Below are 12928 nucleotides of genomic sequence, written 5' to 3'. Positions count from 1 at the left end.
ATCTCCTTATAGCACCTGCACTGCTGCTGCCACACCCCTTCAAATTCATTGTCGCCTTGGTCATCCTTTATTGGAGAAGTTGAAAAGTATATTTCTTAATTTGAGTTCTATGTCTAGTCTTGATTGTTAGTCTTGTCAGTTGAGAAAGCATTGTGTCCCTTTTGCTTCCCAAGTCAATAAACAAGCTGCAGGCCTTTCATGTTAGTCCATTCTGATGTTTGGGGTCCTAGTCAAGTTGCGTCCAAGTTGGGTTTCCAATACTTTGTAATCTTTGTGGATGTATTCAAGGATGACTTGGCTATATTGAATAAGAGATCGCTCTAAGTTAATTCATATATTTTGTGCCTTTTGTTTTGAAATAAAGACTCAATTTGGTTTGTTAGTTTGAATACTTTGGAGTAATAATGCTAAATAGTATTTCAATACTCAATTCACTGCTTATATGACTTAGTTTGGTATTGTTCATCAATCATCCTGTGCTCACACTCCTTAATCGAATGGGGTTGCAGAGTGGAAAAATAGACATATCCTTGAAATCACTCCCACCTTACTTTATCAAATGCATGTACCTAAAGTGCTTTGGCGTGATGTTTTACTTACTGCTTGTCTTATTAACAAGATGTCATCCTCTGTTTTTAGTGGTAAAATGCCCTACTCCATTCTCTTTCCTTATTCAGTTTTATTCTTTCTACCTCCTTGTATATTTGGGTGTGTCTCCTTTGTTCATTAGCTAACTCCCAAGGTTGATAAGTTGTATCCTCGTGCTACAAAGTGCATCTTTCTAGGCTACTCATGCACTCAAAATTGATTTCGTTGTTATGATCTTTCTCTACACTACCATCGCTTCTTTTATTTTTTTAGTCGAAGTTACCTTCTTTGAGTCTACATCATACTACACTTAGTCCTTAAGTGCTTCTGATCTTAGTGAGTCTCTTCCTCTGCCTAATCTTCCAAATTCTTGTTTGCTGTGCTTGCCCAGTTATCCACCTGTATCCCCATGTAGTTTGAGTCCTTCTTATCGTCTCGATAGTCCTAATGTGCAGGTGTATTAACGACGACAGCTCCAAGGAAGATATCTTCTACTACACCTTTGGTTTTCTCGTCTAATGATCATACTTCCCACAATGTTAATCCTCCCATTGCTGTCTAGAAAGGTAAACGCACATGGAATATAATGGTTGAAGAGATGAATGCTTACAGGACGATAATACTTGGGAATTGGTATCTATTTCTCTTGATAAATTTGTGGTTGTGTGTCGCTGGGTCTGTACTGTGAAGATCAACCTTGATGGTTCTATGCCTTGTTTGAAGGCACATCTTCTTTCTAAGGTGGTATACTTAGGTGTATGGTTTGGATTATTCTTACATCTATTCATCTCCTTGGCCACCGCTTGTCATTAACCTTTGCATCAGTTAGATGTGAAGATTGCCTTCGTGCATGTTGATCTTGAGGAGGAGGTCTATATGGAGCAACCACTTGGGTTTGTTACTTAGGGGGAGTAAGGCTTAGTGTGTCGTCTCAAGAAGGCATTATATGGTTTAAACAATTGCCAAGAGCATGGTTTGTTTCATCAGTGTTGTTGTACTTGAGTTTGACCTTTGACGACATGCAATGGATCACTCTGTGTTTTATCGTCGTACTTCTTTGAGTAGGATCCTTCGTATTGTGTATGTGGCTGATATTGTAATTATAGATGATGATGATCAAGATGTTCAAAGCCTAAAACATTTTCTGCAGACTAAGAATCAAAACAAAGATTTGGGACCATTGAAATAGCTCTTGGGTATAGAAGTATCCAAATCTTGTATGGGAATTGTTTTGTCACAAAGGAAGTATGTTTGTGATCTTTAGGATGAGACTGGGTTGTTGGGATCCAAACTAGTTGATACAGCAATGGGTCTTAATAGCAAGTTACTATCGGATATGGGTGGTTTGTTGCCTAAACAATACTACTGACTTTTTGGAAAGTTGAATTATATCACAGTCACTCGATTGGATATATCTTTCTCAAAAAGTGTTGTAAATCAATTTCTGGATTCTTCAAGGACAGGTCATTGGGACGCAGTAATTCGCATCTTGAGATATCTTAAAGGTGCACTTGAGAGAGGTCTTTAATACTAAGGTCAAAGTCACACTTATATTCAGGGATATATTGATCAAATTGGGTCATCACCTTCAGACAGAAGATCCACAACTGGGTACTGTATCTTTCTTGGTGGTAATTTGGTTTCTTGGAAGAGTGAGAAACAAACTATAGTGGCCAAGGCAAGTGTTGAGTGAGAGTACGGGGTCATAGCTCGTACTACATGTAATCTTGTGTGGCTAAAAAACATGTTGGAAGAATTGGGCTTTTCATATTCTCAGTCTATGTAGTTGATGTGTGATAATCAAGCTGTTTTTCATATTGTCTCCAACCCAATCTTCCATGAGCAAACAAAACACATTGAAGTTGATTGTCTCTTTGTTTGGGGGAATTTTGTGCAGAAGCTCATTGTCACCACTTATGTGAAGTACTTTATGCAGCTTGCTGATTTGTTTACCAAAGCTTTGTGGGTGCTCATGTTAAATTTATTTGTAACAAGCTAGAAGCATATGGTATCTACGCTCCAACTTGAGGGGAGTGTTAATGGTAATTTTAGTAATTTAGTACTATTAGTGCATTAGTGTTATGTTGATAAGTGAGGTAAGGGTATTGTGGTGATTAGAATGTATTTTATATGTATTATGAATAGAGGGAGAGACCTATCATTGTGTTAGGTTATTCATTTAAACAAAAATCTCAGCAAAGTTGAAAAATATAGAAAAAGAAAATATCAAATTACTAAGGGGTCATTCGCATCACTGTAAATGTAAAATTATGAATGAAAAATAAAAATCAAAAAGCATAAACTGTCAGCATGTTTGCTTAATATTCCCAAACTAAAGCAAATTAAAAACCTAATTGAATGTGTGCTCGTTTTTGTCCTTGGATCGAATAACAATTAAAACTATGATTAATATAATGAAAATGAAAAATAATACAAATTAGAAAATTATTATGATTAAAAAAATAATTATAATCATTTTACTTAGTTATTATGTTTTTAAACTCACTTTTTGGTGCCTTAGGAACAATCTTATTGTATATGAAAGTTGAAAAATAGCAAAAAAAATTTTTGGATGACTTTTTTCAAATTTTTAGAAATGTAATGGATATTTTTATTTTAAATTCACATGGTACTTTTTTATTTTAATTTTTTTACCTATTTTTTTGATAGAATAGTTTAATCCACAAAAGTGAATTCTAGTACTAGCAAATCAAAACCATAAAACCTGATTTTTGATTTTTGCCGTGTGTGATGAAGCAATGGAAAACGAAAACTAGCGACACATACAAATTCATTGTTATGACATGTTTCTTAACTGTACTACAATGAAAACAGGAAACATAAAACATAAATGATACCATACAACCCCTAATATTATCGAAATAAAAACAATTTGTTAATAAATTATTGTTTCATATCAAGTTGTTAGTTATTGCATCTGCTGTCAGTATCACAAAGACTAAACAATTATATATCATTTTAATCCTCATTATAATCTTCTAACCCTTCCTGTTCACCCAGCTAATCAGCCTGATCAACATTTATTTATTAAAAGAAAAATGAGAGAAAGTGAGAAGAAAACTAGAAAAATAAAAATATATGTATATTTGCCATAACATCCTTGTAGCAGCTGTAGAAATCTCATAATGGCTGCTATGGTTGTGATTTTTATTCCCACTGCTTACTTGTGGTGTGTAACAATCACGGCCATGGCTGCTATTTAAAACCAGTTATTGTGATTTGACCCTTACAATTTTAAAAATAGTCAAGAAATTAAGAAAATTACACGTCATCAAACAAGACAAGACGGTATCATTTTGCAAATTGCAAATGCAAGACGGATAAATCCTCAACTGCACTCTAATCACCTTCTCTCAGTCTTGATCTGCATCTTTTCCAATCATCATTTTCAAAACTTCAACCATCAGCGTGAAAAGAAATGGAGAAAGGGGATTTTGCCCAACAATCCTAGGACTTTAAGCCAAGACCTGGGTTCACCATTCACAATAACAGTGTAACATAGAAGACTGCAAAATGACAACCTCTAAAGCATTTTCTCCATCTCATTCCAAAACCTATCCTCTGTAGAAATTTTATCTGGAAAAAACCAACAAGCTTCTCAAAATCTGACTTAGAAAAATTCTCTTCCGCCATCTTTTAGCATCCTCCACAACCTCATTAGCCACCAAGGTTACTCCTAAAATCTGAATGAAAAACTGTAATGTATAAGGTTGTCCTTAAACATGGGAAATTAAAACTAAAAATAAGGCATGAGCCATAGATTTATTTTTCATGTAATTTTATTGAATCCTTAGAGCATGCATGATATATCACATGCTTAAGTAGATGACTCTTATTGCAACAATGCATTTTAGATGGCAGAATGTGAAGGGGAGATGAAGAGTTCAATGCAGAAATAGAAAATGTGAAGTTAAGGGGTATTATGTTTCCATGACATTTTGAATTCATGGAAATATATCACAAACCATAGGAGCTTACACAATTTTTAGATCTTAATTATATATCAGATACTGATATTTTGAAGCATCTATCTGATGAACTTTATGTTTTTAATTATTATAAATGAAGTTAATAATAAATAACATTAATTTTCCTAGAGGGACTGCCTTTTGACAACAAAGCTAAATTTAAAATTTATATTTTCAAGGGCTAATTTTCGTCTTTGTAGCATCATTAGGTGAGAATTTTTGTAGGTTAGAAGGCGTTATATTGCTTTTTCTCCAGACGTTTGTTTGATGCATTTTTATAGAGATGAGATGTGTTTTATTATCTCTATACGCATTTCAATGTAGTCTGGAGATTGTAGAACTGTTTATTTGATCTATTTGTAGAATGTTGGCTGCGCCGTTTGGAGATTGTTTTGCTTGTGTTTTCAAGGTGTTGGAAGCGGGTAAGGATTCTAGCATGTTCTGGAATTGTGCTGTTTTTTCTTTTCTTTGGAATATCTGGTTAGAGAGATGCTTAATCTTTGACAGGCATTCTCTGACCTGGCAGCTACTTTGGGATAGATTTGGCTTTATTGCTTCTTTACAGGCCCATTGTTTTGCTTGCCTCAAAGGTGTATGCTTTTCAGATTTCAATGGGATTGGCTGGCATTGTTGGCTTGATATCTTCTTCTTTTTTTTTTTTAGAAAAAAAATTATTTCTTCTTGTATTCTTCTTTGTCCTTTTTATTTTCTATCAAAATAATAGAGGGAATTGATTTTATTGAGTCCTTGTGGATTTTTTTTCTAAAGCTCTTAAGTGTGAGTGTTTCACTAAGTGTGACTGGAAAGCTTTGCCAGGCTCATGTTATAATTTGTTTTTCTTTTTCCTGCTTTTCTTTTCTAAGATGATGATTTGTAAGAGAAAAATTATCAATAAGGAAAGGATATACAAATAGAACAAGTGCACCAAAAACATGAGCAAGCTTAATTTACCACATAATGTTGGAAATATGTGTTCTGTTATTTATCTCAAATGCGATTGCAGTTAGAGCTGAATTATGTTCACTGTCTTCCCTAATTTGAAGGTTGCACATGAGTTCAACAATTCAATACATGGAAAGAAGCCTGAAAATTTCAAAGTCATTGTTTCTTCTCATAACTATCAAAATACTCCCTCTGTTGAAGATCTTGGCAACCTTGTGGCCAGAATACAAGAGGCAGGAGCTGACATAGTGAAAATTGCAACAACTGCCTCGGATATCAGTGACGTGACACGTATTTTCCAAATAACTGTACATTCTCAAGTAAGCAGTGTATGTAATTTGCCAATGTTGTTATTTTCCAGTTCTTTCCATGAAACTGTATCAGTTATGAACTGGAAGAGTGGATGAGTAACCATTGTACTGTGTCATATCCTATGGATATGCTATGAGGAAGCAATTCAAATCATGGTTTAATGGATACTGCTTTTAGATTATTTCTATCTGTGTATGCAGCATTCTTCATGTTAGTCATTTTGACTTTAGAAGTAGACTGTCTAGTTGACATGGGTCATTATTGCTAAGCAGGTTTGAAAAAACAAGTGATAGTAGGTTGAATCACTGTACTATATAAACTACCACAGCAAAGAGACATTGGTTCTCAATTTGATCAGTGGTAGCCTATAGTTGGTTTTGTGGAACACCCAATAATCCAGACTATCCAGTCCTGTTGTCAAGATTTTTCTTCTATTCACATGTTCTTTGAAGAGTGGGTACATAGCTACATATTAACAACTTGCGTAATATGTTAAAATAGAGCTAGTGGATCATTGGAGAAGACGTCAATTTCACATTCTTCAACATAGAGACACACGCATATCCCACTTGCTATAAACCACTGCTGAGCATGTTTTTGCCAGTATTATAAAACCCTATAATGTGTTGTGTAACCGTGAACTTTTCAGCAGGTGTACAATGTATATTGTAATGAAAAAGATCTTTTTCATATTGCTTATTAACATTAGTTTGAAGTTACATAGCAGATTTGTGATTATGGTGACCCCTAAGAGTCTTCTTATTACTTTAAAATCTATATGTGTCATATACATAAATATATATATATATATATATATATATATACACATAAAAATATATATATATATATATATCTATATCTATATACGTGACAGGTATTGTCTGCGCACTGTACTGTAGACTTTCCTGTGTGCTCCGATCAGCTCTGCTTCTTATCTTCGTCGCCACAAAACTCATCTCCTGTCAATTCAGACACTCAACCCCAAAATTTGCATTTCCATAATTTCCAGCGAGACCCCCTAAACTCCATATTTTCTGGCTAATCTACAACCCACACCCAAAATCCACCTTTCCATCATTTCCGGCAAACAGCAAGATCCCCAACCCCTTTTTTCCAGCCATTTATCTGCTACCCACATCCAAAGTCCACTTTTCCATCATTTCCGGAAAACAACAAGACCCCCCAAACTCCACATTTTCTGGCCAATCTAATTGACAACCCGTACATTGTTTCTGGTGTTGATGAGGGCGGAGGCATTGGCGTGGAATCCATTGGTTCCAGCCAATGTTCTGGTTGGTGGATGGTGGTGCAATGAATTCAATTGTGAGTTGGACAGAAAGATGTTCTGTTGAGTTGTATTTTGGGGGTGGATTTGTGGGGAAGATGAGAAGCAACATTAAGCAGAGTATTCAGGCAGCATTGTCCACAGCTGATTGGAGCATGCAGGAAAGTCTACTGTGCGTGGTGAGAAGAAGAAACCCGTTGGTATGTGTATATGTCATTAGGAATTTTTTATCCTTTACTTATTTTTAGCATCTGGTTTCTCTCCATTGAGTTACTGCAGTTTTCCTCAGGCTAGGATCTGGATCTGGATCTGGATTTTATCTACGGGCTCCCATTTAGTGTTCCATTTTGCTGTAAAAATCTGCTGTGTTTGACCATTTTATCTGAAAATTTGTAATTAAAATATTTGAGTGTTCGGAAAACTTATGAATGTTTTAAAGGAGTGTTCAAAATGTGTTGAGAGTGTTTCTGTGCACTTGCTTCTTGGTCCATCCACGTATACCATCAGATGGTTATGGTTATTCTTATAGCTGTCATAGCAAAAGATTCTAGAGCACATTGAGGGATAGCAGTGGGAACTAAGTGGAGCTAGTCCCATACGCTATGTGACTATGCCCATATTTTCATTTTTGTTTTTCCTAATTTCTTTATAAAAAATCCTTTGCAGTTATAGATGATGCAATAATTGGAATTTCAGGTCCCAATAATAGGACTGGTCATGGATGAGAGGGGTCTGATGTCACGGATACTCTGTCCCAAATTTGGTGGCTATCTCACTTTCGGTACGCTTGAATCAGGAATTGTTTCAGCTCCTGGACAACCAACAATCAAAGATTTGATGAATTTGTACAATTTCAGACAGTTAGGGCCTGATACGAAAGTATTTGGCATTATTGGAAAGCCTGTTAGCCACAGCAAATCCCCTATTTTATACAATGAAGCATTTAAGTCAGTTGGTTTTAATGGAGTTTATCTGCACCTGTTGGTGGATGACATTGCAAATTTTCTTCACACTTACTCATCCACAGATTTTTCTGGATTCAGGTTCAATTTCCACTTGATCTGTCTCAGACCAGTAATAAATACTATATTTGAAGTTTTCATCATCTTCTTATGTTAGTAGTATTTCAAATCTAGGGCTTTTTGGTTCCTCTTATGTAAAGAGCATTCTGTGTTGCTAAGTAGTTAGCTGTAGCTAGAGAAAAAAATTCTTTCACTGATTACATGTAATTTGGAGCAACTAATAATTCCTTGAATGATTCTTTTAATAACAATGATATAGTCTGACTAAATTTCAAATGCAGTTGCACAATTCCTCACAAGGAGGCTGCACTTAAGTGCTGTGATGAGGTAGATTCTGTTGCTAAGGTAACTGATTTTTTCTTATTTTATTTTCAAATAAATTTAATGAAGTATTTGGCATCCTTGTTCAGTTTCGAGACTTGTTCCATTGGAATTAATTTATTTTTTGATAAAAATTCGTAGTCAATAGGAGCTGTTAATTGCATTATCAGGCGACAGAGTGATGGGAAGTTATTTGGTTACAACACTGACTATTTTGGTGCTATTTCTGCAATTGAAGATGGACTACGAGGTTTCTCTCTTGTGTTCTGTGTCTAAGAATATTTAGTAGACAATTTTTGTTCATAGGTGTTTATAACTCTGCTGTTTTCTTCGACAGGCTCACATAATAATAGTAGCACAATTAATTCACCACTAGCTGGAAAACTGTTTGTGGTCATTGGTGCTGGTGGTGCTGGAAAGGCACTTGCTTATGGCGCAAAAGAAAAAGGAGCTAGAGTTGTGATTGCAAACCGCACCTATGGTAAATTTCTAGTGCTGTGATTTTTGTCTAATTCAATTCAAAAGCATTTTTCTCTAGTCAACTTGTGATGAGTTGTTCCATGCCTAAAACAAGTGCTGTTGTCTCATAGGTTGTGATAGTAATTTGGAAATCAACTTTTAATTTTATCTTACCATGTTTGTCTTCTAGACTTGTTGTACTTCTTTTAATGGCTACCAACTGTACTTGGACCTGTTATAAATTGAATATTGATACTTTTTTTATCATAAAATTTGTATGAATTTTTTTTTTAAAAAAAACGAAAAGTTGATTTGGTGGAAATTTCTGTTGTCCTATAAGATTAAAATAAATTTAAACATGAAACTGGTGAAAGAAAAGGTTCTAGTATAAATCATTTTTCAAAATATTGTACTCTTTCAAGTGTAACTTTACAAGAGACTGTTTGTTTCTCTTGTGGTTGATGAGCAAGTGAGAAGCAAGATGATGCTGGGCAACGTCAAGGATCTGCAGTGAAGAGAGAGAATAGAAGAAATTGAAGAGAGGAAGGAAGGGGAAGAGAGGAGATACAAGGGGGAAAAACACACGTTGAATCCAATTCAAACTCATCAATAAAATACTCCTACATGGCTTTCACAAACTATTTTTAAGAAAGCCAACAGCACAAGAAATTACACATAGGCCCCTAAAAATGCATGAAATACAAAAGAATCCCCCAAATACACAAATATTGCAAATGTGCCCCCAAATACACATAATCATATACTAATTAAACTAAACACATAATAAACTATTAACTAAACCCGACAATCCTTGACCTAATTCTTTTGTATGTCTCCAACAAGGGTCTACCCATGACCGCTTCTTTTCCTACATCAAATCTTCGCCAGTTAGAAAAAATCTGGCCTTGAATTCTGAAATGTTGGAGGATTGAAATTAAAAGGAAAACTTTGACTCTTTGAAAGTTGGTGCTCGAGGGATGCAAGAAACTGCATTCTGCTGGCAACCCTATACACTTGAATTGAGAATTGGCATCAATGAACACACTGAGAATAACAAACTCAACAATAGGAATGCTTGAAACACTTTGGATGTCTTCGAACACATGCATTTCCTTGCTTGTAGTGTCTTCAAGTTGAGTAACTTTGCCATGATCGATAATATGAGATTCTTTGTCTTGGTTGGTAGGCAGAGCAGGCTTGAAAATGATCTTCTTATCATTATGTTAAAAGACATGTTCTCACATCCTTGAGCCACACCCAAGTCATCCAACCAAGGAGAACCAAGGAGTACATGACCAATATTCACGGGTATGGTATCACACCAAACAATATCAAAATAGTCACCCATCTAGATAGGAACTATACATCTTTCACGAACATGTAGTGTTATCAATCCAAGATATGTCACAAGGCTTTGGCGTGGGGGTTCCAGATGAAGTTGCATACGAGTGGCTCCATTTCTAGAAACCACATTTGTAGGACATCTCCTATCAGTGATGAATTTGCAGACATCTTCTCCACACTATGGAATGGCTTGATTTTATGTCCAAAGTATGACAAAAGCCATTCATTTTTCTAGTAAGCTGTTACCATGTTGCTAGATTTATTTATATATATACTGCGACTATATATCATCAAATGCCCTTAACTTAATTGCCTACAATTCTCAATCCAATCATGCAAAGCCACAATTTTCAAGAACTATCTTCAATTCACCTTTGATCTTGAGTGTTGTGCAGAAATGAAACAAATTCACTTATTCTGCATTCAGGAGCATGGATTTCAGGTCTTGGAGTTGGATTTGGATAAAACTCAATACAATTTTGTATTACATTTTTATCCAATCCACTCAAACCCAAATCCAAAGCCTCTCCCAAACATAGGGTTATAATATTTACAAAATGCAGCAATAAAATGTGATTCTTGGTTTTGGAAGAGACAAAATCTAGAATTTTTATCAAATTATCACAATTGCTTACAATATATCATGTCCGCAATCAAAATATCATGCTGCAAATCAGAACAGCATTGAAAAAACCCAAATTCTTAAGGCTGCAACCAATTTTTCACTCATCTGGAAGTTGCAGGACAGTGAGGAAAATTCCACACATGCATAGCCCATGAGGTGCGTGAGTCACCAGCGTCAAGTCCCAAGTGATGAAACTTCGGGTGAAGGTAGATCGAGGTTGGGGATTGCAATGCTGGTGGCAGTGTGATGAAAAAAGCACAGGAAACTAGAGATTTTGGAAGGCTGACGGCTGGGTAGTCTTGTGATGGCGCATGGGACTTTAGTGATCAGATGGTGATGAAGTTTCAAGGGAAGGGTTTCAGGGGTTCTGTCTCTGATGGTGGTGGAGGTGTAGCGAAAATCTTCAGGGAAAGGGGTGTTTGAAAACGAAGGGGACAACTCGAATTTCTGGAAATTGTACGTTAATTTTTTGGCTGTGAACAGTGCTGCAGTGATCCAATTTCTTATATGCAGCAATGAAGACGGATAAATAGGGGGAGGTATAGAATGAAGAAGAAAGAAGAAGAAGAAGATAGAAGAAGGGAAAAGAGAAGAAAATAGAAAAATATTTTTATACAGAACATAGGAGAAAGAAATAGAAAGAGAGAAAATTATAAATCAGAGAGAGAGAGAGAGAGAGAGAGTTGTGTGAGAGAATCAGAAATAAGAGGGGAAGGGGAGAGAAGAAGAAGAGAAACAGAGAAGAAAGAGGCTACAGAACGGGAAAGCAGAATGGAGAGAGGAGGCGGAAGAAGGTGGAGAAGAACAAGAAGAAAGGAGGAGGAAGAAGAAGAATGATTGGAAGGAAAATTGGAGACTAAAAATGGAAGAATGGAGATCGTGTTTGGGTGCTGATACCAAATGATGCAGGACAGCATCAAGGATCTGCAGCCAAGGGAGAGAGTAGAAGAAATTGAAGAGAGGAAGGAGAAGAGAGGAGAGGAGAGATAGAAGGGAGAAAAGCATGCATTCACTTCAATTCAAATTCATCAATAACCTACTTCTACATAGCTATCACACACTATCTAGACGAAAGCCAGTAACACAAGAAATCAAACATAAGCCCCTTAAGTTACATGAAACTACGAAAGAACCCTGAAATACACAAATATTACAAACAAGCCCCCAAATACACCTAATCCTATACTAATTGAACTAAACACATAATAAACTATTAACTAGACTCAGCCTCCAACAAGGGTCTGCCGACGGCTTCTCGTCCTATATCACAAGAGTTAGCAGATTTGAAAATGTAAACCATGTTTGTGCTTTCTCTTTATCTCAGTTACCTTTCCATATGGCATCATGTATATTTTACTTGGAGATAACGATGAACAATGGTCATGCAAACTTCATTCTGCTAGCCAAATCCTGGTCCTATTGAAGTTTTTCTTTTTCAACCCTCAATGCCACAATTGACTTATTCCAGATTTTCCTCAATGTTCTCAAAAGCCGTATCAGGGTGTTCATTTCCATGAATGTAATTGTCGATCATCACATGTTCATCCAAACTGTCATAAACTCCATGTTTGTTGAGTCAGTTCACCTACTGCTGATGTCATCAAGCTTCTGCAAAGAAAATTGCTCTCATTGAACATATCTGTTGTTTGGACCAACTTAGTCAACTTTGCATTCTACTGTTAGATGTTCTCGCTACGCCATATTTTATTTTTTCATTGTTCCAGTTTCTGCTACTCATTTACTCCCAACATCACCATTCTTATTTGGAAATATTTTTTTTATTTTATGGTTGAATGAATCTCATTTACTTCCAACAAACTGCTCTTCAAAGGTGATTGGTTTTATGGTGTTTCTTTTCATACTGGTATGCACTCCATTTATCAATGCATGAATCTCATTTACTCTCAACAAACTGCTCTTCAAAGCTTACTGTTATGCATGAATCTCATTTCCTCTCAACCTTTTAGCTGCATCCCCCACCCCACCTCCTTTCTATCTCTCCCTTTTTTATCAGTGCAATTTCCTGTTTTCTAGTCTCATA

General features: G+C 35.9%; 1 protein-coding gene across 5 annotated transcripts in view; it reads left to right on the top strand.

Moving 5' to 3' along the window:
* LOC131150635 (bifunctional 3-dehydroquinate dehydratase/shikimate dehydrogenase, chloroplastic-like) overlaps positions 1-12928 on the top strand; it is a 98220-nt gene that overhangs the window by 77029 nt on the left and 8263 nt on the right. For 3 of the 5 annotated variants that reach the window (XM_058101488.1, XM_058101487.1, XM_058101486.1), the window contains 5 exons: positions 5621-5839; positions 7813-8159; positions 8420-8483; positions 8601-8709; positions 8797-8940. In XM_058101488.1, the coding sequence (XP_057957471.1) occupies positions 5621-5839; positions 7813-8159; positions 8420-8483; positions 8601-8709; positions 8797-8940 (883 nt within the window). Of the gene's footprint in view, positions 1-5620; positions 5849-7812; positions 8160-8419; positions 8484-8600; positions 8710-8796; positions 8941-12928 lie in introns of all 5 variants that reach the window. The other 2 variants (XM_058101485.1, XM_058101484.1) reach the window with 1 other exon arrangement.

Source organism: Malania oleifera, chromosome 3, assembly GCF_029873635.1.
Source record: "Malania oleifera isolate guangnan ecotype guangnan chromosome 3, ASM2987363v1, whole genome shotgun sequence".
Taxonomy (NCBI): domain Eukaryota; kingdom Viridiplantae; phylum Streptophyta; class Magnoliopsida; order Santalales; family Ximeniaceae; genus Malania; species Malania oleifera.
The sequence above is the reverse complement of the archived record's forward strand: the minus strand, read 5'-3'. Positions and strand labels throughout refer to the sequence as shown.